The sequence below is a fragment of the Thamnophis elegans genome, chromosome 1 (assembly GCF_009769535.1).
Source record: "Thamnophis elegans isolate rThaEle1 chromosome 1, rThaEle1.pri, whole genome shotgun sequence".
NCBI lineage: Eukaryota > Metazoa > Chordata > Lepidosauria > Squamata > Colubridae > Thamnophis > Thamnophis elegans.
This window is the reverse complement of record NC_045541.1, coordinates 156,847,794-156,869,544: the sequence shown is the minus strand read 5'-3', so window position 1 is coordinate 156,869,544 and position 21,751 is coordinate 156,847,794. Positions and strand designations below refer to the sequence as shown.

The 21,751-nt window shown below is 42.4% G+C and overlaps 1 protein-coding gene across 1 annotated transcript; it reads left to right on the top strand.

Annotated features, from left to right (window-relative positions):
* The first annotated feature begins 5,215 nt into the window (after positions 1 to 5,215).
* Positions 5,216 to 21,491, top strand: CCDC198 (coiled-coil domain containing 198). Its single transcript, XM_032236310.1, has 6 exons — positions 5,216 to 5,866; positions 9,578 to 9,699; positions 15,671 to 15,757; positions 17,831 to 17,920; positions 18,521 to 18,683; positions 21,093 to 21,491. Exons 1-6 carry the CDS (start codon positions 5,656 to 5,658, stop codon positions 21,338 to 21,340), a joined length of 921 nt encoding a protein of 306 aa, XP_032092201.1. The 5' UTR covers positions 5,216 to 5,655; the 3' UTR covers positions 21,341 to 21,491.
* The last annotated feature ends 260 nt before the right edge of the window (positions 21,492 to 21,751 follow it).

Below are 21,751 nucleotides of genomic sequence, written 5' to 3'. Positions count from 1 at the left end.
CCTTGCGACGATTGTTCGCAACCCACGGGTTGCCGGACACAGTAGTGTCCGACAACGGCCCGCAATTCACGTCTACAACGTTCCAGACATACCTGGCCGAGCAAGGGGTCCGCCACACGCTGGTTGCCCCTTACCACCCGGCCAGCAATGGCCGAGCGGAAAGGGCGGTTAGATCTGCCAAGGAGGCTTTGGGCCGTCTAAACCGTGGAGACTGGCAGGCAAGGGTGGATGCTTACTTATTGGCACAGCACTCCACACCTTGCCCCCTGACACAGAAAAGCCCCGCGGAGATGTTGATGGGCAGGCGCCTGCGGACCACCCTGGATAGATTGCATCCCGTCTATTCAGGAATTCAGTCTGGCAACCTGGGGCTTCCAACCCCCTCCCGCACTTTTAAGCCTGGGGACCTGGTTTGGGCTAGAAACTATGGAGGAGAGATGAGATGGGTGCCCGCAATTATAACCGAAATAACAGGGCCCGTTTCCTACAGGATTCGAGTTTCAGATGGATCAACCTGGAGAAGACACCTGGATCAATTGAGACAACGACGGTCATCAGAAAATGATTCTCAAGCTGACATGCAAGGTCCTGGCTTAACCGTTTCTCAGCCAGACCTGAATCTGCAACCGCAGTTAAATAACCACAACTCTCCAGCCTTCTCCAATCCAGGCCAGCCTAGCTCAGTATCACAGCCCAGCAGTGCTTCTCAATCCGGAGTCGAAAACCCCAACCCATTACGTTTAGGCCAACATAGACCTAGCCTTTCCCTTCCAGAGGCCGCCTACTGGCCTAGTCACAAGCCGTCAACATCCTCGGCCGCGCCCCCTTCGCCCAGCTTACCATTCAGTGGGAGTCATCCATTCAGGGTTCCTCTGCCTTCAGACGTCACCTGGAGCTTCACTCCCCAAGGGGAGGAGCTCAGGCAGGGACATCACTGCGATGATCTGCCTGCAATGCAATTGCGGCGTTCGGGGCGTGTCCGCCGTTCTCCTGTATACTTACAAGACTACGCGTGTGCAAACATCACGCATGCGCACAGCTGGGGGGGAAGAAGTGTTGTATAGTAAAAGTTAGTCCTCGCTGTTACGAATGACAGCTCAGCAGCAGCCAGGCGCGTTTTAGCCAATCAGACGCGCCTGTCAGTTGCCGGGCTGTCAGGCGCGCGAGTCTGCGGAACTATAAAAGGCAGACTCGTTCAAACTGTCAGTTGTTCAGCACCAGAGCAAACGAACACTCCAGTCCAGCTGGAGCTGCTTCTCTGCCTCTTTCTACACAGATCATCCTTCTGTTGCTACATTGTTAAACCAGCACCCTGCCTGGTTGTTTTCTGTTACTGTTACAAGTTGTGTTAAAATAAATTGGTTACAGAGTTACCGGACACGAGCCTCTGTCTCATTCCTGAAGATATAATACCTTGTGTGCCGAGCAATATAGAAGTCATCCATATACATCCAACTGTACAAGTCATCCATATACATCCAACAGGAACAGGAAGTGCCTCACAGGAGCAGATAGAGGTAAATCCTAGAGAGGCAGGAAATGCATCACTGAACAATGGAGATGAATGCTAGAGAGGAATAAAGCTGTATACAAAGTCAAGATAACTGCTGTGGTAGCGTAGCATCGTGCACGTGCTTTCGGCACGTGAGGATCAAAAGTTAGCCATCACTAGTATAAGCAGTCCTATTTTAAGCAAGGGGATTTGGATTAGAAGACCTCCAAGGTCCTTTCCAGCCCTGTGATTCTATTAGAGATTCCCAGTCATCCAGGTCATGGTTTGTCCCAAAGGTGTTTTTTTCAGGGGGCAACTGGACTTTCTTGTTTTTTCTTTGAAGACGTTTTGCTTCTCATCCAAGAAGCTTCTTCAGCTCTGACAGGATAGTGGGGAACGGAAAATCCTTCCATTACTATGATTCTATGATTCCTTAAGAATAAAAAAGAACTTAAAGAGAAAACTGGCATATGTAAAACTGTGCACCAGACATTAGTACCTCCTATTATTTAGTAACACCACAGACTTCACAAAGGTTAATAGAGATTTGGAGTTCATTCATAACCAGTAAATAGGTGCTTTGTAAAGAATCAGCCCTCAAGGCAGGTTCTTTGTCACATTTGCTCATAATTCAAAACGTGTCCCCAACTGAAAAAGGATACTTGTTCCCAATCTAATGCAATACTTGGGATGTACTGCCAATTTTACTTTTTATTTAGCTCCTGGAAAAAGCAAAGAATGATGTATTCTAGCCCACATTTTTGAAAGATTATGCATTTGGAAATGTTACAGGGGTTCTTCAATTTAATTTTAACCAACATGAAAGTTGGGCAACTTTGGGGTTACATAGGCTCCAGAATTCTATTTTTGCATCCCCCAGAACAAACCCAGATTATGTCAGTTAAATTCAGTGGCAACCAATGATTTTCAGCCGTGTGATTTTTTTTCTCTTGTTTTGGGAACAAAGTAAGAACAGCAGGACTCTATGAGGCTTGGCAAACTTTGCAGATCATTTAATACCTGCTGGAAAGCTGGCACAAGACACAGAACTAGTGGACTTTGGCTTGAAACAGCAAGGCGCTTCAAATGTTCTTCAGCTGAAGTGCATCATTCCAGACAGGTTTCTAGCTCATAGGATTTGGTTTTTAGTTTCACTAGAATAAAAAAAAAATCCATGTACCAGAACCCAGACCAAAAGGGTACCATATCACGCCATTTTGAGCTCAGCGATGAGTGCTATATATATTGGGATGCAGCGGCTCAGTGGCTAAGACGCTGAGCTTGTGGATCAGAAAGGTCATCAGTTTGGCGGTTCAAATCCCTAGCGCCGCTTAACAGAGTGAGCTCCCTTTACTTGTCCCAGCTTCTGCCAACCTAGCAATTCGGAAGCATGTAAAAATGCAAGTAGAAAAATAGAAACCACCTTTGGTGGGAAGGTAACAACGTTCTGTGTGCCTTCGGTGTTTAGTCATGCCGGCCACATGACCCCGGAGACATCTTTGGACAGTGCCGGCTCTTCAGCTTTGAAATGGAGATGAGCACTGCTCCCTAGAGTCGGGAATGACTAGCACATGTGTGAGGGAAACCTTTGCCTTTACCTAATGAGTGCTATTAGTATCATGTACCATGGGGATACAGCTCCAATTGCCAAAGACACCTCTGTAAAGGTAGCCGTGCCATGATCTCCTTGCCAGAGTTCCTGAGTGGCTGAAATGGAGATTCACCTTTCCTGTTTCAAGAGCAGTGAGATTACAAAGCAGCAGAAACAGTCAGGCATCAGTAAGCTATATAAACGGGGGGCAAACACCCCCTTCCCCAGCTCTGATGATGTTATCTAATTATGTAATGAAACATCTGCATGTAAACAACAAAACTCAGAGAACACAAAGGACTTCACTGTTCAATCTTGAGTTACAGATATTCTCTTCTATTGAAACAGTAAGCTGACAGGGTTCCAAGTAACACCCCTAACGAAAGAAGACTCAGAGGCTTGAGGTTCCTCAAAGTTCCATTTTATTAGAGATGTCATATTGGCACATCTGGGAAAACCAAAATCTGAAAGTTTCCAGGTTTTCCCCATGAAAGTGAAAGTTCAAGTCCCTGCCCAGCACACACATGTCCATCACATGGCCCAATCAGGCACCATCCAAAACTGGAGATGCCTCCCAGTCACCTCATTGCAGCTGCAGGGAAAGATAGCCTTGACTTTCTGAGAAAGAATGTTATTATGGCTACATATCACCCAGACTCTGTATAACCCCCCCTCCCATTTTCCTACATTAGAGAGTGTGGCAGGCCTGAAGTCCCAAAGGTAAAAGATGGCTTCCAGGCCTGACATAAGCTAGATCAAGAGCCACATATTCCCAATTCATTGTAAGCATGATCAGAGGTCACGCCAGGAGTCAAGTGAGAAATGAACCATCAAGCGGTATAAAAATCCAGGGCTGACAACTGAACCAGACCATCAAGAGGAAGAGATCTAGCAATATAGAAATAAGTGAGGGACATGGGTGGTTTTAAAATTTGATAATAAATACATGTAGTCAATATAGCACATAAGAGCATGACATTTTTATGTCAGCTATTAGAATCTGAAACAAAACTCTTGAAAGTCCCAAATTTTAATCACTAGAATAATGTTTTTCCACCTTCGCAACTTTTTTGTTATTAGTTGCAAAGTCGTGCCCGACCCATTGCGACCCCATGGACAATGTACCTCCAGGCCTTCCTGTCCTCTACCATCCTCTGGAGTCCATTTAAGCTCACACCTACTGCTTCAGTGACTCCATCCAGCCACCTCATTCTCTGTCGTCCTTTTCTTCTTTTGCCCTTAGTCTTTCCCAGCATTAGGCTCTTCTCCAGTGGGTCCTTCCTTCTCATTAGGTGGCCACAGTATTTGAGTTTCATCTTCAGGATCCGGCCTTCTAAAGAGCAGTCAGGGTTGATCTTCTCTAGGACTGACCAGTTTGATCACCTTGAAGTCCAACGGACTCACAGAAGTCATCTCCATAGTACAAAGGCCTCGATTCTTTGTCACTCAGCCTTTCTTATGGTCCAACTTTCACAGCCACACATTGCAATTGGAAAAACCATAGCCTTGACAATATGCACTTTTGTTGGCAGGGTGATGTCTCTGCTTTTGGCAACTTTAAGATGTGTCAATTTCAGCTCCCAGAATTCCTCAGCCAGCTTTAGAAGGTGTAACTTGAAATGTTGACTGGGGAATTCGGGATTTAACATCCATACATTTTAAAGTTGCTAAATTGAGAAACACCACACCAGAGTATCTATGAAGCAGCTCTTCTTTTGAGTAAGACCTTACTTCTAAAGTCTTTTCCAAGAAAACCTGTTTCCAAGGCACACTGTTTGGATTTCTCATTTTTAAAGTGTGGAAAATAAATACAGCATTCCAAATAGAAGGAGCATGCCAGAAGCAACCACCATATCTGACGGTTTGGGATTAACTATTCTTTGGTGAATAAAAAGAAGGGTATGTTCTCAAATTCCTGTTCTGTAATTTTTTTTTTACACTGGATTCCCAGAATGCTTGGGGCTAATTTAATATTCCGGTTGAGTAAGCCAGATACCCATTCTCTCCTTTGAGGAAGCTCCCAGACCAGGTCAATGTTTAACTGGACTCACCAAGTGTGGTAATGGGAAGAGTTTATAAAGGAGTTTCCATAGCAACACATGGCCTTTGGCTCTTGATAAATGTGTGTTTTGGCACATGCGCACATACACATATGGGGATATTCTGCAAGAAAAATGCCCTTGGAGAACTATATTAGGATACGTTAGGAATCCAGATTCTTCTCGAGAAGCTGCTGAAGAAATCAACAAGACAAAATACCAAAGCTGGTTTCTCCTCTTCTATGCACCTGTCTTCCTAAGGAAATATCTTGAACTTCATTTTGTGTTTTATATTTCTCCTGATTTAAATAAAGCAAAGCCCTTGAGACCTGATGCCTGCATGACAAAATGTTCTCCAGCTTTGAGGTTGGTCTTTCTCAGTGCTACCTTATTATGAGGACTGCATTGTACTATTTTTGAGGCTGGGAATGAGGTGCTCTATCTCTTTCTATGTTTAATAACGCCAAGACTGGGCTTCATCTTCCTTCCTTCTTTTTCTTGTGGTGCAAAGCAGCTCACCCGAACTCCGAAACATGGGCTTGATTTCATCCAAGACCCATAGGAAGGTCACCAAAGTGACACCAATGCCGTGCAAAGAAAGAGAACCAAAACAGCCTAGTAGTGTGACAGTTTATTCCTTCCAGACCTTGCCAAGCTCATTTGTTTCCTCATCAGGGAGAAATCCAGTTCTGGAAAGACAACTTCCACCTTTGAGAGAGACATGCTACGGAAGATATCCCACAGGTAACCTAACCTTTCCTTTTTATCTTTTTTAAAAATGGAACACAATTGACTTCTTAAAAAAAAAATCCACTAACTTCAAGGCCTTCTTTGTTTTTGTTTTCTTCTCTCTTCCCCTGTATCTAAACTGTGACATGGTATTTTTGGAGTTTGGAGTTTATTCAATTTGTAGGCCGCCCTATTCCCCAAAGGGACTCAGGGCGGCTGAAGAAAAGCCAAGGGAGGGGAAATTACAAAAAGTAAGACAAAGACAATCAGACAATATGAACAATTTAAAAGCACAACAGACACAGCAATTTGAGTGGGGGGGGGGGAACTCAACCCCAGGCTTGCTGGGACAGCCAGGTCTTCACGGCCGTCCGGAAGGCCTGAAGGGTGGAGAGGGTCCGAATCTCCATGGGGAGCTCGTTCCAAAGGGCCGGGGCAGCCACAGAGAAGGCCCTCCTCCGAGTAGTCGCCAGCCGACATTGGCTGGCAGATGGAATATGGAGGAGGCCTAATCTGTGGGATCAAATGGGTCTGTGGGAGGTAATCGGCAGAAGGCGGTCTCTCAAGTACCCAGGTCTTGGACTCGAAAGTAGACTTGAAATGAAATTTTTGGACTCGAAAGTAGAACTTGAAATGTTTGAAGAAGTTTGGATTGTAGTACCACTTTTTATCTTCATTCTTCCAGGTGGCATTAGCAGGGGTGGGCTTCAACAATTTTAGCAAGGGGTTCTGTGCCTGGTTGCTGAGTGGGCGTAGCCATGGTGGGCATGGCTTAGTCAGTTTCCTGCACTATGGCGGGGGGGGGCATTTTTGTCCTCCCCAGGCTCCAGAGGCCTTCCTCAAGCCTCTGTGAGGGTGAAAACAGCCTCCCCAGGCTCCAAAGGCCCTGAAACAAGCCCATTTCCAAACATCACAAACTTCCGGTAAGCCCGTTTTTTGCCTTCTTCAAGCCTCCACGCCAGGGGTGGGTTCCAGCCACCATTACTACTGGTTCGGTGCCCCAAAAAATTTGCGTGCATGCATGAGCGAAGCCAGGACACACACCAGACACGCGCTTCACGCACATGCGCATTTGCACTTAAAACGATCTGTACATACAGATCATTGAAAAAGGAATAAAATTACATTTTTTCAATGAAGATTGTTCCGCACATGTGCAGAACAGAAAATCAAGATGGCACCTTTGAGGGTAGAACCAGTACGGTCACGTGTCCACCGAAGTTACTACCCATTTGGCCAAACCAGACCAAATAGGTAGGAACCACCTCCGCTCCACAAGCGCCTTGCACTTACCTGCATCCCAAACAGGCTGCATGGAGACTCCTGGGAGGGGAGGGGCAGGGTGAGTGGGGCCAGCCAGGAGTGGGATTTGGGGGTTCTCCGAACTGCACAGAATCTTAGCTAGAGGTTCTCCCAAACCCCCAGCAGCCCATCTCTGATTAGCACATATAGATAATTCTCAATTTACAATAATTCATTTTGCAACTGTTCAAATTTCGATCAACATTGAAAAAACCCTGACTTTAGCTGGTCCTCACACTAATTACTGCCACAGCATCCCCATGATCACATGATCAAAATTCAGGTCACATGATTGAAATTCCAGTAACAAAAGAAGATCAGCTGGGAGGCTGGGAGGCAGTGGGGGCGGGGCCAGCCTATTTGGCGGTTCTCCGAACTACTCAAAATTTCTGATACTGGTTTTCCAGAACCTATCAGAACTGGCTGAATACCACCTCTGGAATGGGTCCTTTAGACAGACTTATTACACAGCAAGACAATTCAGACCTTTGAAATACAGTTTTTAAGGAAAAGAATCAAGAGACCAATTACTGTAGAAACACAAATGAATCGACTTAAACCAGTGTTTTTTGAACTTGGCAACGGAGACTTCACTTCCCAGAATTCCCCGCCCAGCAAAAAAAGATTAAATGGGCCAGGAAGTCTGTCTTGAGCCTGAAAGAAGGTTTTGTGGATGCATTGTCACATCACCTACCACTGCTCCAGAATAAGTTCTTCAAGGTCTCTTGAAATGGGCTGCTGGATAAATATTCCCATGGTTCAGCGTTTAATAAGAAGATGAGTGGTAAAACTTCCCTTGTCAAGGGGAAGGAACAATTTTTAAGAGGAGAAATTTAAAAAGCAAGGAATGGCGCCATTTTAAGCTTCCTTTGTGGATTTACCTTCACCTGGACTATTATGGGAACAAAAGGCTGGCGCCAGTTGGAGTTCTGACCCAGCCGGCTTTTGGATCAGACTACAGACAAAATCTTGATTGATTGATTAATATGATGTGATTTCTTGCTTGCCTTTCTGTGCTAGATAACATTCAAGGAATCTGACAGAGCCACCAGTTTCCTTGTTTCTTGACCATTTATTATTAACAATTTTAATAATAATTTAATATGTTTGAAAATATCATTGCCAGATGTAAACTATTCCAGGTAAATTTGCCTTTTGGCCATTGACTGATGGTAATTTTGTCAATGCTGATTGTGTTCAACTGGTGCTCCAGATGTTTTGGCATTGTACACAAGGTGCCGATTACTATCTGTATTACCTTTGCCATCTGTTACCACGGTCATTCTACTTCTGTTTGCAGGTCTTTGTATTCTATTATATTCTCCTTTCTCTTCTGTGGTCTCCAGGTGCTCCCCCATCCTTTTTTTTCTTTTTTCCTATCAACAGTTGTTAATTCTGGATGTTGTTGTATGGAAAGATATTTGTCTGTTTGAATTGTAAAATCTCAGAGCACTTTAGCTTTTTAAATTTCTATTACTTTGTCTTTTTTATGATCCCACCAATTCTGGCTTGGAAACAAGTGATATTTCTTGTAGATATGCCGATGGACCATTCTGGGTAGTTTGTCATGCTTTATTTTTGTTTCTTATGTTTATTTCACATTTTGTACCTATGCCATGAAAAGATAAGCTGTTTCTCCAAAGATAATAATGATAATGTGATTCTGTCTGGATATATTTCCCCCTCCTCTCCTGGATAATCTAGCAGCAGATTATTCTCTTTTAAAGATGAAAGGAAATGTACTTCTACTTTAAGTGGAGTCTTCACTTCTCACAAGTTGAAAGACTACAGAGAATGCAAATGCGTTTTGGTCATTTAGCAACAGATCCTGTATTGTTTTATTATACCACAAGCACTTGTATAAACATCTGGGTTTGATGAAAAAAGATTTAAAAAATGGATTCTGTTGTTGATAATGGAAAAGTGATTTCCTGCAAAAGACAGTTTGTAATTCTTTTGCAGCCGTTTTCTCACACTAGTCCTGCTAAAGTGCCTGTTTTGTGAGTGTCCTGGATAGTGTCTATCATGAACCTCTGCTTTGTGTAGTCACAAAAAGGGCCCTTCCTTGAGTAAATAGATTCGGACTAATAAGAAGGGATATGTTATACGAAGTGTATCTCAATCTTGTCATCTCTAAGATGTGTGGACTTCAACTCCCAGAATTCCTCAGCATTGCTGGCTGGGGAATTCTGGGAGTGGAAGTCCACACATCTTAAATTTGACAAGATTGAGAAACACTGGTTTTATGTATCGACCATTCCTTGTTTCTATCAATAAAATCTAAGTGCAAGAATAAAAATGAGCTGGGTTCCCCATTCTTTATTTTAAAAATATCAAATAGTCCGTCTTCCATAACAAAGAAATATTAAATCACCAATTTTGCATAATCAGCTCAGATTTTTAAAATGCTTCCTTTCCTTCAAGTGCCCAGGCCAAATCTGTTAGACCCCACTCAAGGAGGAGGAGGTGGAGGTGGTAGTGGTGGTGAAGGAGGAGGAGGAGGAGAAGGAAGCATCATCAAGCAACATCCACCTCGAAGGCTTCAGGTAAGATGCCTCTTGATCCCTAGTTCTTTCTCTTACACACTGAAGCTGAATTTAAATTGCTGACATCTTCTCTCTTAAAGCCACATCAGCAAATTCCAATGAGAAAAATCCACTCCCCAAGGAATTCTTGTTAGTGTTCTTCAATTTGCTAAAATCTCTTTGAAGGTCTGCCTCCTTCACTCTCCTCAATCCCTTCAATCCCCTCCAGCACCCTCTTCTTGTTGAGAATACTTTATGAGATCCTGCTGGATGCATCTTGCTAGCTTGTTGATTCTTTTCATGTGGCCTACTTTTGTAGAGTTTGAATGCTTCAGCAATGAGTAAGTTTCAAAGAAACTGCAAAAGGTGTTTCATGAGGAATCTTCCATTCCAAATTTCGGACAGAGTGCTAAGGTTCTGAATGAAAACTAGCCAATTAGGCAAAAAGGAGATGAAATACAACTTTTTAGAATAGAATAGAATTCTTTATTGGCCAAGTGTGATTGGACAATATAAAGTGTAAAGATACAAGCAGCATTGTTATAGTCATAAGTGGGAAGAGATAGATACTAGGAAGGATGAGAAGAATAATAGTAATTGTTGTGGCCCATGAGGCCGGCTGAGCTGTTGGTGGAATCTGACAGCGATGAACACTATGGGACTGCCCTGGAGGCTGAGGAAAACTGGGGGGTGTTCGGAGTCAGAGCAGGGACTAGAGAGGCCTGTTGGCCACCAGATGGCGTCTGAGTCAGGGAGCAGTGAGGAAGAACAGAGGGAGGCTGCCCCTGACGTGCATATGCGTAGGGCTGAGAGGAGGAAGGAGCAGCTTTGGAAAAAGGCTCACAGAAGGAAATAGGAACAGGTGGCTACTGATTGGCCCCTCCCAGAGAGCTTATAGGTGGGGCGACAGGAGGGGAATTTGGCAGGAAACAACAGTTTACTAATCCAGGTGTACTGAAAGATTGGGAGAATTTTGTGAGTTTAAGCCTTATTTTCATAGAGATAATTTTTCTAGCCAAGGGGTTGCTTATCTCCCTTCTTAGTTGTGCCAGACAGCCAAGTCTGCGTCAGTATATATTAGAGGCAGAACAGTAATCTGTAAATAATTCGACAGTGTTGTGGGAATTAGTTGTTTAGCAGAGTGATGGCATTCGGGGGAAAACTGTCCTTGTGTCTAGTTGTTCTAGTGTGCAGAGCCCTATATTGTATTTTTGAGGGTAGAAGTTGAAATGGAAGTTGAAGTTGATATTGAAGTTGAAGAAGTTGAAAAGAAGTTCAAATGCACCAATGAAATATATTGTCTTAATGGAAGCTGAAGAAGCCTTCTTTGATGAGATCTGTCTTACATCCTTAAGGGTAAGGATAGTCTATCTAGGTCTTTAATTTTTATTGCCACCCAGAGGATTCACTGACCTCGTATTTTATTTATTTCACCTCTCTATAGGGCTCCACTTCTTCCTCCCAGATAGGTCCCACATAATTTACAAAAGGGGAAAAAACAAAGCCTAAATAAATGAACTAACAATTCTTTCAAGTAAGCTATAAAATGGGCTTGGACCACTAACAATATTTAAACTAGCCTGGGTCAAGCAGAAGACATGGTCATCTCATTACAGTACAGCATGAAACGGGAAATATCACTGAAGGTTTGAGGAGTTCTTTAAATGCTGTTTTTCTCTACTTTCTTTCAAAATCATAAAATAATTTGGAGCACTCAAGAGGGTCCGTGGATTATTTAAATTCTGAAATCTGATAAATATTGTGGTGGTTGCCCAAAATATTAAGCAAGTTTATGAATGCCCTATTTTATTTTATTTTGCCTCCGTCTTTCTCTATCAGATACCATTATGGAAACTTGGATAGGATCTAGGTCAGTGTTTCTCAACCTTGTCAACTTTAAGATGTGTGGACTTCAATTCCCAGAATTCCTCAACCAACAATGCTGGAGCATTCTGGGAATTGAAGTCCATGTATCTTAAAGTTGACACGGTTGAGAAACATTGACCAAGGTAATATAGGATCAGTTTGGGTGGACCAAAAGCTGTGTGCTCCTTGTATGAAATCTTACATCATTTTAGAATTTTGTTTTTATTTTAAATTGAACCATTATTTTTACACTTTTGTATTTTTATTCATGCATGATGATGTTTATCAGCTAGAAAGACTATAACCTGTCTGCCTTCCCTGTTTTGCACATCAACACCATTTGCAACATTTAACGAAACATTTAAGAAACATTTAACTTTGTAGTGTTACTGGCTGCCACCTAGTGACTGTACCTTGATTAGTAACCATTCTTTACAAATGGAAAAAGCAGAAGTTTCTCCACTGGGAAAAAATTCCAGTGAATAATGTGGGATGTATTTGGGAGTCAATGTTTGTAAATGTGCTATAACTTTTCTTTTGATTTTTCTTCTTTGTTGTAAGTCCTTAAATCTGTTCAATGTAAGATAGAATGTGAAAGATAAATTTTTATCAAAGGGAATGCAACTATTCTTCTGTGTAACACCTTGCGTTTTGGATAAATACAAGTTCGACATGCAATCCTTCGAAAGGTTATTGGGATGTATACTACAAAGAGAAATGGTTGCCTGGCCAGCTATAGGTAGTCCTTAACTTAGGACCTGCAATTTGGACCACAACTTTGGTTGCTAAGCAAAGACAGTTGTTCAATGAGTCACATTCAGTTTTACAACCGGATTTGTCACGGACATTAAGCAAATCACTGCAATTAAGTGAATCACATAGTTGTTAAGTGAATCCAGCTTCCCCAATTGACTTTGTTTGTCGGAAGCTGGTTGGGAAGGTCCCAAATGTCAATCACATTACCCCATGACACCACAACTCTCATAAATACTTGCCAGATGCTAGAGCCCAAATTTTGATCATGTCACCAACCATTAGGATGCTGTAATGCTTGCAAGTGGGAGGACTATATCACAAATCGCTTTTTTTAATGCTGTTGTTACTTTGAAAAATCACTAAATGTGTGGTCGAAAGTCGAGGACTACCTATATCCCATTCTAGGCTAACTGGTACCAAACTACATGGGAAGAGCTGTAAATAATCTCACCTTGGTCATACCTGGCCAATCCTTGTCTGATGCCAGAAACATTGAAAAATTCCTGTATCGGAATGCCAAAACATCATTACATTTTTAAGCTCTACCTCTCTTGAGTAGACATGAGCCATTTTGATGCAACAAGAAAAGACATGAAGCTTACTATGCAAATATCATCCGCCTCACCCACCTCCCTGCCTCCGCTCTTACTCTGTGGACACCACTGCTGGTGAAACTTCGTTGAAATGTCACCAATTGTTATAAAATGTAATAAATGCACTTGAGAGTGAAATCTGTCAAGTGATGATTTATGAGACTTTCTGGGAAAATATATATTGAGGATGGTAATGTCGTCCTCCATCTTCCCTGAGTCATTGTGCTGCCTGGTTTTGATGCTTGGGGCTCCGGACCTCGGACAGCACCCCGGAGTTCAGGGGAGCTGGTTGAGTTTTAAAAGGGATTCAGTTTAATGTCAGGGTTCCAAGTAACACCCCCAACGAACAAAGATTCCAAGGCTTGAGGTTCCTCAAAGTTCCATTTTATTAGAGATGTCATATTGATACATCTGGGAAAACCCGAATCTGAAAGCTTCCAGGTTTTCCCCACCCAAACAAAAGCTCAAGTCCCTGCCCAGCACCCACACGTCCATCACATGGTCCAATCAGGTACCGTCCAAACTGGAGATGCCTCCTAGTCACACCACTCCAGGTGCAGGGCAACATGTCCTTGACGCTTTGAGAAAGGAATGTTATTTAGACTATATATCTCCCATATGCCATATAACCCCCCCTCCCATTTTCCCACAGCAGAAAGATGTGCCAGGCCTGAAGGCCCAATGCCAAAGATGGCTTCCAGGCCTGACATGTACTTCATTTCTGAAATATAGGAGATCAGGCTAGGTAAAAAGCTTTGATCATATGGTTGCTTACTTTTTTTTGACTTCGCCCTCTATGGACACCCTGAGTGAAACCTTGAAGGCGTCTCTTTTCTCTTTAGATTGTTTTGACCAAAGCAGCATAAAAACGCCTGTTATTAATAGCAGTTAGCAATAGCAATAGTTAGACTTATATACCGCTTCATAGGGCTTTCAGCCCTCTCTAAGCGGTTTACAGAGTCAGCATATTGCCCCCAACAACAATCCGGGTCCTCATTTTACCCACCTCGGAAGGATGGAAGGCTGAGTCAACCCTGAGCCGGTGAGATTTGAACAGCCGAACTGCTGAACTGCAGTCAGCTGAAGTAGCCTGCAGTGCTGCATTTAACCACTGTACCACCTCGGCTCTGTGACCTGACAATTGCGCGATAGACATATGCGCGCCAACAAAATAGCGCTGATTAAAACTCGACATCAAAATCGCGCCGACAAATTTGCAATGATAAAATCGCAATGACAAAAGCGCGATAACAAAATCGAAAATTTTTAGGGTTAGGGTTATAACGTACGTATACGCGTCCCACTATGTTAAACGCCCAGCACACTCACTGGGCTGTCTATAGTTTCTTGATGACGTGATTTTGTCGGCGCACATTTGTCGGTGCACTATTGTCGAAAATCAATTAGCGATTTTGTCGGCGCTCATTTGTCCGTCGCGGTTTTGTCGGTGCTCATTTGTCCGTCACGGTTTTGTCAGTGAACCGTTATTAACATATACATCTAAGTAAATTTTAAAACAACAACAAAGCACCACACTGGCACTTTCACTGGGGCATGCTGAGAACAATGTGCGAATTCCAGGAAAAGAAGGAGTTTGCAATTCTTAAAAAATTCTGAGGCCAGAACATACATTTTAGGGATAAAACACAACCTTTGTCTGGCCCCAGATTTAGAATAATAGAATAAAGAATAACAGAGTCGGAAGGAACCTTGGAGGTCTTCTAGTCCAACCTCCTGCTCAAACAGAACATCCGGTATTGGGTCTCCTTAAAAACCTCCAGTGTTGGAGCATCTACAACTTCTGGAGGCAAGCTGTTCCACTGATTAATTGTTCTGTCAGGAAATTTTTCCTTAGGAATTAAGGCGAATATAGATATCCCAGGATTATGTTGCAAGATCCAATCTGGGACCAGCACGAGTCCTAAAACTCGGAAAACAAAACCTCTGATCCTGGATTGGCTCCTGCAATTGCTTCTTAGTTCTAGGTTGCTTCTCACCTTGATTAGTTTTCATCCATTGCATTGTGGCCTGCCAGCAGAGCTGGTGGCAGACTCAGACAGTGAGGAGGTTGGGGAGGAACATGGGCCACTCTTGGAGTCTGGGGAAGGCTCTGACATGAGAGGCAAGGAGGGGGCCAGGGCCGTCAGAAGGCATCAGCTGCCTTCAGAGTCGGACATCAGTGGGGCAGAAGAACAGCTGGAGCCTGTTCCAGTGTGTGCATGCGCAGAGCTGCCAAGAGAAGGGAACAGCTAAGGAACAAGCGTCGACTCAGAAGTAAAGCCACAGGTGGCCAGTGAATGGCCCTGCCCATAGGGAATAAAGAGGAGCGAAAGGATAGAGTAGTTTGCAGGAGACAATTAGTTCAATTCATTAAAGTGAAGATCTGTTCCTGACTTCTTGCCAAGAATTGCCTGCTACAGAGTGGTGTTTGGAAGATATTGGCCTGGCAGCTCTGATAAAGGTTGTGAAATCTCTTGAAAGACTGTTGGCCAGGACTTTGCTGGAGAGGAATTCACTTTAAACTAAATAAAAGGGTTTTTATAGGGACAAAGCATCGGCTTCATGCTTTTGGGAAGCCTAAGTCAGAACACATTGCTTCTTGCCCTGCCTTCAGGTGCTTTGGAGAATAGCTTGACCCCGATTGTACAAAATGTATTAAAATCCCATGGACTGGAAATCTGCTCTTCAAGGGCACATTTAAATAGACTCTGCCACAGACATCAAGTTATCTCACTTGGATTCCAGAGGGTTGTTTTACTCTTTTCTTGGCTTTTCAGAAATTGGAGCCATTTATTCTTGCAGACAACATCCCTGCAACCAAATACCCGAATCTGCAAGGTGGGACAGTGATGCAGAAGGAAAAGGTAAATATTCAAAGAAAACTGGGGGTACAAGAATTGATTTATGAAATAAAGAACGATGAATTTGGAATTAAAACTCAACACCCTTCTAAAAATGTTGGGCATGCCTCCTCTTCCTTCTGCTCCTTCTTCTGTCTCTTCCTCCACCATACAAAGAACATGTTTTGTGATCCCAGGTACGTAGTAGGGATAAATATGGTTACATTTTTATTTGCAAAACCCAATAAGTTAGTTCTGTTACTTGCGTATTTTAGGAATTCATGCTTGATACACAAGCCATTTCTGTGTTAGTGATCTGTAGCGTCACCCAGCTATTGCTGAAGCAACATAAATCCTATCCTTAGTATAGTCATTTTTGTAGAGTAGTTGGGTGACTCTTAAAAATTGCAATCAGTTGCTACTGGTGACCTCCCCTTATGGAGAATGGAGTTAGTGTCCCAATTAGGCCGCAGGGCTGTCACCTGAACTCCAACTGCCTTGTCTCAAACACAGCAGATTGCTGCCAACCTAACAACATCCAGGTGAGGTGGTATTCCAGTCTTTCAATTTGTAAACAACATAACTGCGCAAGTATTTCCATGTTGTTAGTTTGCAATCAATGTGTCAAGCTGGTTTGTATCTAAAGTAACTTATTCCAATTTGGGCCTTTCCAGGTGTCTAAGCTTACTATTTCTATCTGATCACAGTGTGGCAAATGCTTCGGGATGATGGGACTTCTCTGTCAAATCAATTAGGGAGAGTCATCTTACAGAAAGTCTTGAAATATTTATCAAGAAATTGATTGGAGTACTTATCTCCAATTTACTGTCCTTCAAATATCAGGCATTAAAAATAAAGAAGCATTGGCCATAAAAGTGGAAGAAGGCAATCTAGACTAAACAAATGTTTGATTTGACTGCCTTTTGTTCACTTCCCATGTTCCATTGTAGGAACAAGATATCTATAGGTGTAAATTAAAAAAAGAAAAGGCAAGATGAGGGCTACATAGGCACAGTTCAAGTCCTGATCATTTTTATGCCTACTGTACATATGATGCACATGAGGATGGACAGTTGTGTAATCATGATTGCCATCCTGACTTTCTTGACCCTGCCTTTAGATGACTTAGAAAAGTTCAGATTGATGTAACATTGTCTCCGTATCTTTTCAAAAACGTCTATGGTTACCATATTTTTGGAGTATAAGACGCACCAAGATTTTGAAGAGGCAAATTAAAAAAAAAAATTTGCACTCTGCAGCCCTCCCAAAAATGGCCCATTTTTCTGAAAACGTGCCCATTTTTTGTCAAGAAAAAGGGGCATGCATAGCCTGTGGAGGCTTGTAGAGTGCTCCTGGGGGCTGGGGGGGGGGGGAGAGGAGCAAAAAAATGCCCTGTTTTTCACTCACTTCTGCTTTCCTCAGCCTCCAGGAGCAGTCTGGAAGCTTCCTAAAGGCTATGCAAGGACATTTTGGTGAAGGGGGTGGGGTTTCAGGAGGCCAAAAATGCTGTATTCAGTGTATAAGACACACCCAGATTTTCACCCTCTTTTGGGGAGGAAAAAGATGTGTCTTATTCTCCCAAAAATATGGTACATCTGTTGGTAAAGAAACTATGATTTTAAATAGCTTAAAAGAAGACTGGTGAAGACTGTTTCAGTGTTGCTGGCAGTGGTGGTATTCAGCAGGTTCAGACTGGTTTGGGCAAACTGGTAGTGGCTACCTGTGGGTGGGTCCATCCACCTGCCCCAGCGCTATTTAGCCATCTTTTCTAAGCTGCGTGCATGTGTGCAAGCTGCGTGTGCACCCAAAGTGCATGCGCGGAAGGCTGTGTGTATGCGTAGAAGGCATGCACTCTCATTTTCAGTGTGCAGCAAACCAGTGGTAAAATTATGTGAAACCTACCTCTGGTTACTGGCCTTTGGCTAACAAAATCCAGAGGATGCTAGTTTTCAACCATCTTGTGGTCATCTGGATTTTGGCAGCCATGACCTCCCTAGTATATAAACAATGGACAATGATGTTCTCAAAAGAGTTATCTTGGCTTTGTTTCATAAAAGGTTTTTGTTATGTCTTTGAATCCTCTGCTTAACCTGGAAGGAAGTAGAGAGAGGAGTGCACATTGCTAGGCATCCCGCTGGAAGAAGGCAGTATTTACTACAGATGAAGATGCTTGAAATCAGAAAAGAGGTAAACCTGGGATACTTTACTACTGGTGCAATACCAATGGAATATTTAAGGAGGAAAGTGAATGATAGAATAAATTGAGGGAGTTTCTGTTTTATGCACTGAATAGCAATTTCATGGCATGGGTTTTGTAGAAATTTGTACTATTGGTGTATGTATAGCAGTAGTTGTTTGATCTGTTTAATCTTTGAGCTGGAAGCATATTAAACATACGTTACTACATTAATCATGTTAAACTTATTCATTTGTATAGCAATTATATGTACATATTTATTAAAACTTTATTTCTCAATTAACTTATTTTTAAGAAATTGCACTTTAGAACTATGTTATTATTTTTAAGATAAAATAAGAATATTCCCTTTCATTTAAGACTATAACAGCAATGCAAACCTCTTTCTTTCCTCTTTTTAATAAATAAAACTACTGGCCATGATTTTCCACCAAGCATTCTCAGAAGTCTAAAGGTTTTTTTTAAGGTGATTAAAATTCTACTGGCATTTTTAAAACAACTTCAGTTTCTTTCAGAAAGGAGAATATCTCTTAAGCCATTTTGAGACGGTTGTGTATCTGTAACTTATAAGGAATTATTTATTGATTCAGGCAGAACTAAAAAAGCGTCTGCAACAGGAGGCTAGACTTAATAAGCCCAAAAGAAGGGATCTTCATGTGCTGGGCACTCTTGAGCATATGCAGGGAACTCAAAGCTCTGATGATGAAGACCAACACTCTACTGAGCATGAACAAACATTTAATGGAAGCCATGGTAAGTATCAGCAAGGCAATCAATTTTTAAGCCAACGTCATTGATGCTGTTACAGGGTTAAGGTGATTCCTATCCTTTTAATCTCTACATTGGCACCATCTTTCATAGTTTCCTTCTTAGAACTCTTTGTAAATCCATCTACGTTTTGGTGCAGTGGTTACAATGCAGTATTGCAGGCTAACTCTGCCTACTGCCAGGAGTTCGATCCTGATGGGCTCAAGGTTAATTTAGCCTTCCATCCTTTGAGGTTGGTAAAATGAGGGCCTGGATTGTTGGAGGGCAATATGCTGACTCTGTAAACTACTTATAGAGCGCTGTAAAACATTGTGAAGCGGTATATAAGTGTAAGCACTATTACTATCTTCTTAACACCACCTGCCAATAGATGTAGAGCAATATACTTAAATATTAATTATTCAGCTATGACTGAAAGAAGGATACTGAGTCTAGTAATCAAAATGGCTTACTAAATGATGCCAGAGGTTGTAGAACAAGAATGCCTGTGAGCTCCCCTATAACTAGAATTAGAACAGGAAATACAGGTTCCAACTGGGATGAAATCATTCCAAGGATACAGTCATAGAGGCATTGTTTCTATTTTGCACTAGACATACAGATTTCATGCTGATTGACTTCCAGTATGGTAGAGATGACATAAAGTATGAGGGCCAGATTGATAAATTGTGTGTGTATTGCTTTTTAAGGGATGCTAATCCCACACTTGCACATCAAATGGCAAATCCTTGTTCAAGTTACACAACGATGCAAAACTTTTAATTAGATACGCCCTATTTTATTGTCTATGGTTTTTTTCCCCGCTTTCCCAATAACAAATTGTTGCATCGGACCATTTCTCTTTTTCACTATACACATCTGTAATAAAAATACTTGATTTGACATAAAGTCCTTAGCCACTTGTATGGTACAGAGTCAGGGATGTTGTAAAATTTGTACCATGCCATAAGAAATTCTAGGAATGGAGAGACTCCATTCCAGGTGCCACAATCTATTTCTGAATTGGAATAATCCAGAATTCATTTCTACCTGTGACAAAGTATTAGTATAGAATACTAGGTCAAAAAATGCTTAAAGAATGGCCATAGGCATGCATTCCAGAGTAGTTTCTCCCATTAACTGTACAGTAATCATTTTTAGAGAGATGCCTTGGGATGAACACTTGATTGTAGAATTTTTTTCCCATTAACTCTTCCTAAGTGGAGATGAGTCTTAAGTGGAAATAAGAATCTGCCTTTTCTTTTATTGTGCTCATTTCATAAACGGAGACTATGATGGGTTTTGTGAAGCTTCAAAGGCTAACAAATTAATCTTGGTTATTTTCACCACAAAAGACTAAAACAGCCTCTTATACATTGATGGAAAAGCATGACCTTTTGTCTCTGAAGAATAACACATTTGGGAGAAAGCTAAACTTCATTTTATTCAAGTGCAGTATATCGGAGGTGGGCAATGTGATTTCAGACTTCAGGTGTTGAGCTCTTATATGTCTACTACAGGGTTGGGCGATCCTCTAGATAAGTATCTGCCGAGTTCGGCGAAGCCACAAATCCCACCCCTGGCTGGCTCCGTCCTCTCTTCCCTCCCTGCCCCTCCCACAACCGGTTTGGGATGCCAGATAAGTACAGGGTCTGTGCAGAGGCTCAGGGAGGGTGAAAAACGGGTCTCCCAGAAGTCCTGGAAGGCCAGAAACAGGCTTGTTTCTGACCTCCAGAGGTCCTCCGGAGCCTGGGGAGACTGTTTTCGCCCTCCTGGAGGCTCGAACAAAGCCTCCGGAGCCTGGGCAGAGTGAAAACACCTCCCCTCCGCCATGATGCAGGATGCTGACTAGGCCACGCCCACCATGGCCACGCCATGCAGAGAACCTGTTGCTAAAATTTTTGAAACCCATCCCTGATCTACTAGGATTCCCGATGCCTGATCTGTTAAAATATTTTAGAATAAAAAATTAGGCTGACGTAACCAGTGGTAGGTTGCCAATATTTTTACTACTGGTTCGGGCGCACTCTCGTTCACATGTGATGCTTCTGCGCATGCACAAAAGCATCTGGGTAGGTGGGTGGAGCCTCCCACCACCGCTACTACTGGTTCATCCGATCCAGGCCAAACCTGGAGCAACCTATCTCTGGGCGTAACCCAAGCCAAAGCGCCAACCTCTAGGATTTTATTTGCAGGAATGCTGTGGGGCCAATCTGATTTCCTTCAGAGAATTTGGTCCCCAACTCTCATAATTCGTTGCCAGTATGGCCAATGCTATCAATGGATTATGATTTCTGAAGAGCTAGATTGGGACTAAGCCAGACCAAATGGCACTGATCCAAGGTTGTTAATGCGTCACAGGTCTTCCTGTGTGTTTGTACAATATTGAAGCCTTCTTTGCTTGTATTTTGTTAGGAGATTTGTGGCACAGAGAATTTCTTAAAGAATCTGAGTCACCTAAATCCCATTTGGACAAAGTGGAGACATGGCTGTTGAAGCAACAAGCAACAATGGAGTCGTCTTCAGATGCTTCCAGCACTGACACCAATAACTGGAGTGATTGCAACGACAACTTTAGGAAACCTTATCGAAGGCCTGCTTTAGTGAGAACGAAGACAGAAAGGATTACCCTTTTTGATGATTTCTTTGATAAAGAACTTTAAATTATGTAAATCATGTATAAGACAACCTTTTAGAGAAGGCATTCTGACATTATTCTCCCCTTCCATTTGTAAATCTCCTATTATCTATCTATCTATCTATCTATCTATCTCTATCTATCTATCTATCTATCTATCTATCTATCTATCTATCTATCTATCTATCTATTTATCTATCTATCTATCCATCCATCTATCTATCCATGGTATCTATTTATGGTATCCATCTATGGTATCTCTCTTTCTCTCTCATCTATCTGTCTATCATCTATCATCTATCCACCCATCCATCCATCCATCCATCCATATCTCCCTCTCTCTCTATCTCTATCTATCTATCTATGGTATCTCTCTATGGTATCTCTCTCTCTGATCTCTCATCTATCTATATCTATCTATCTATCTATCTATCTA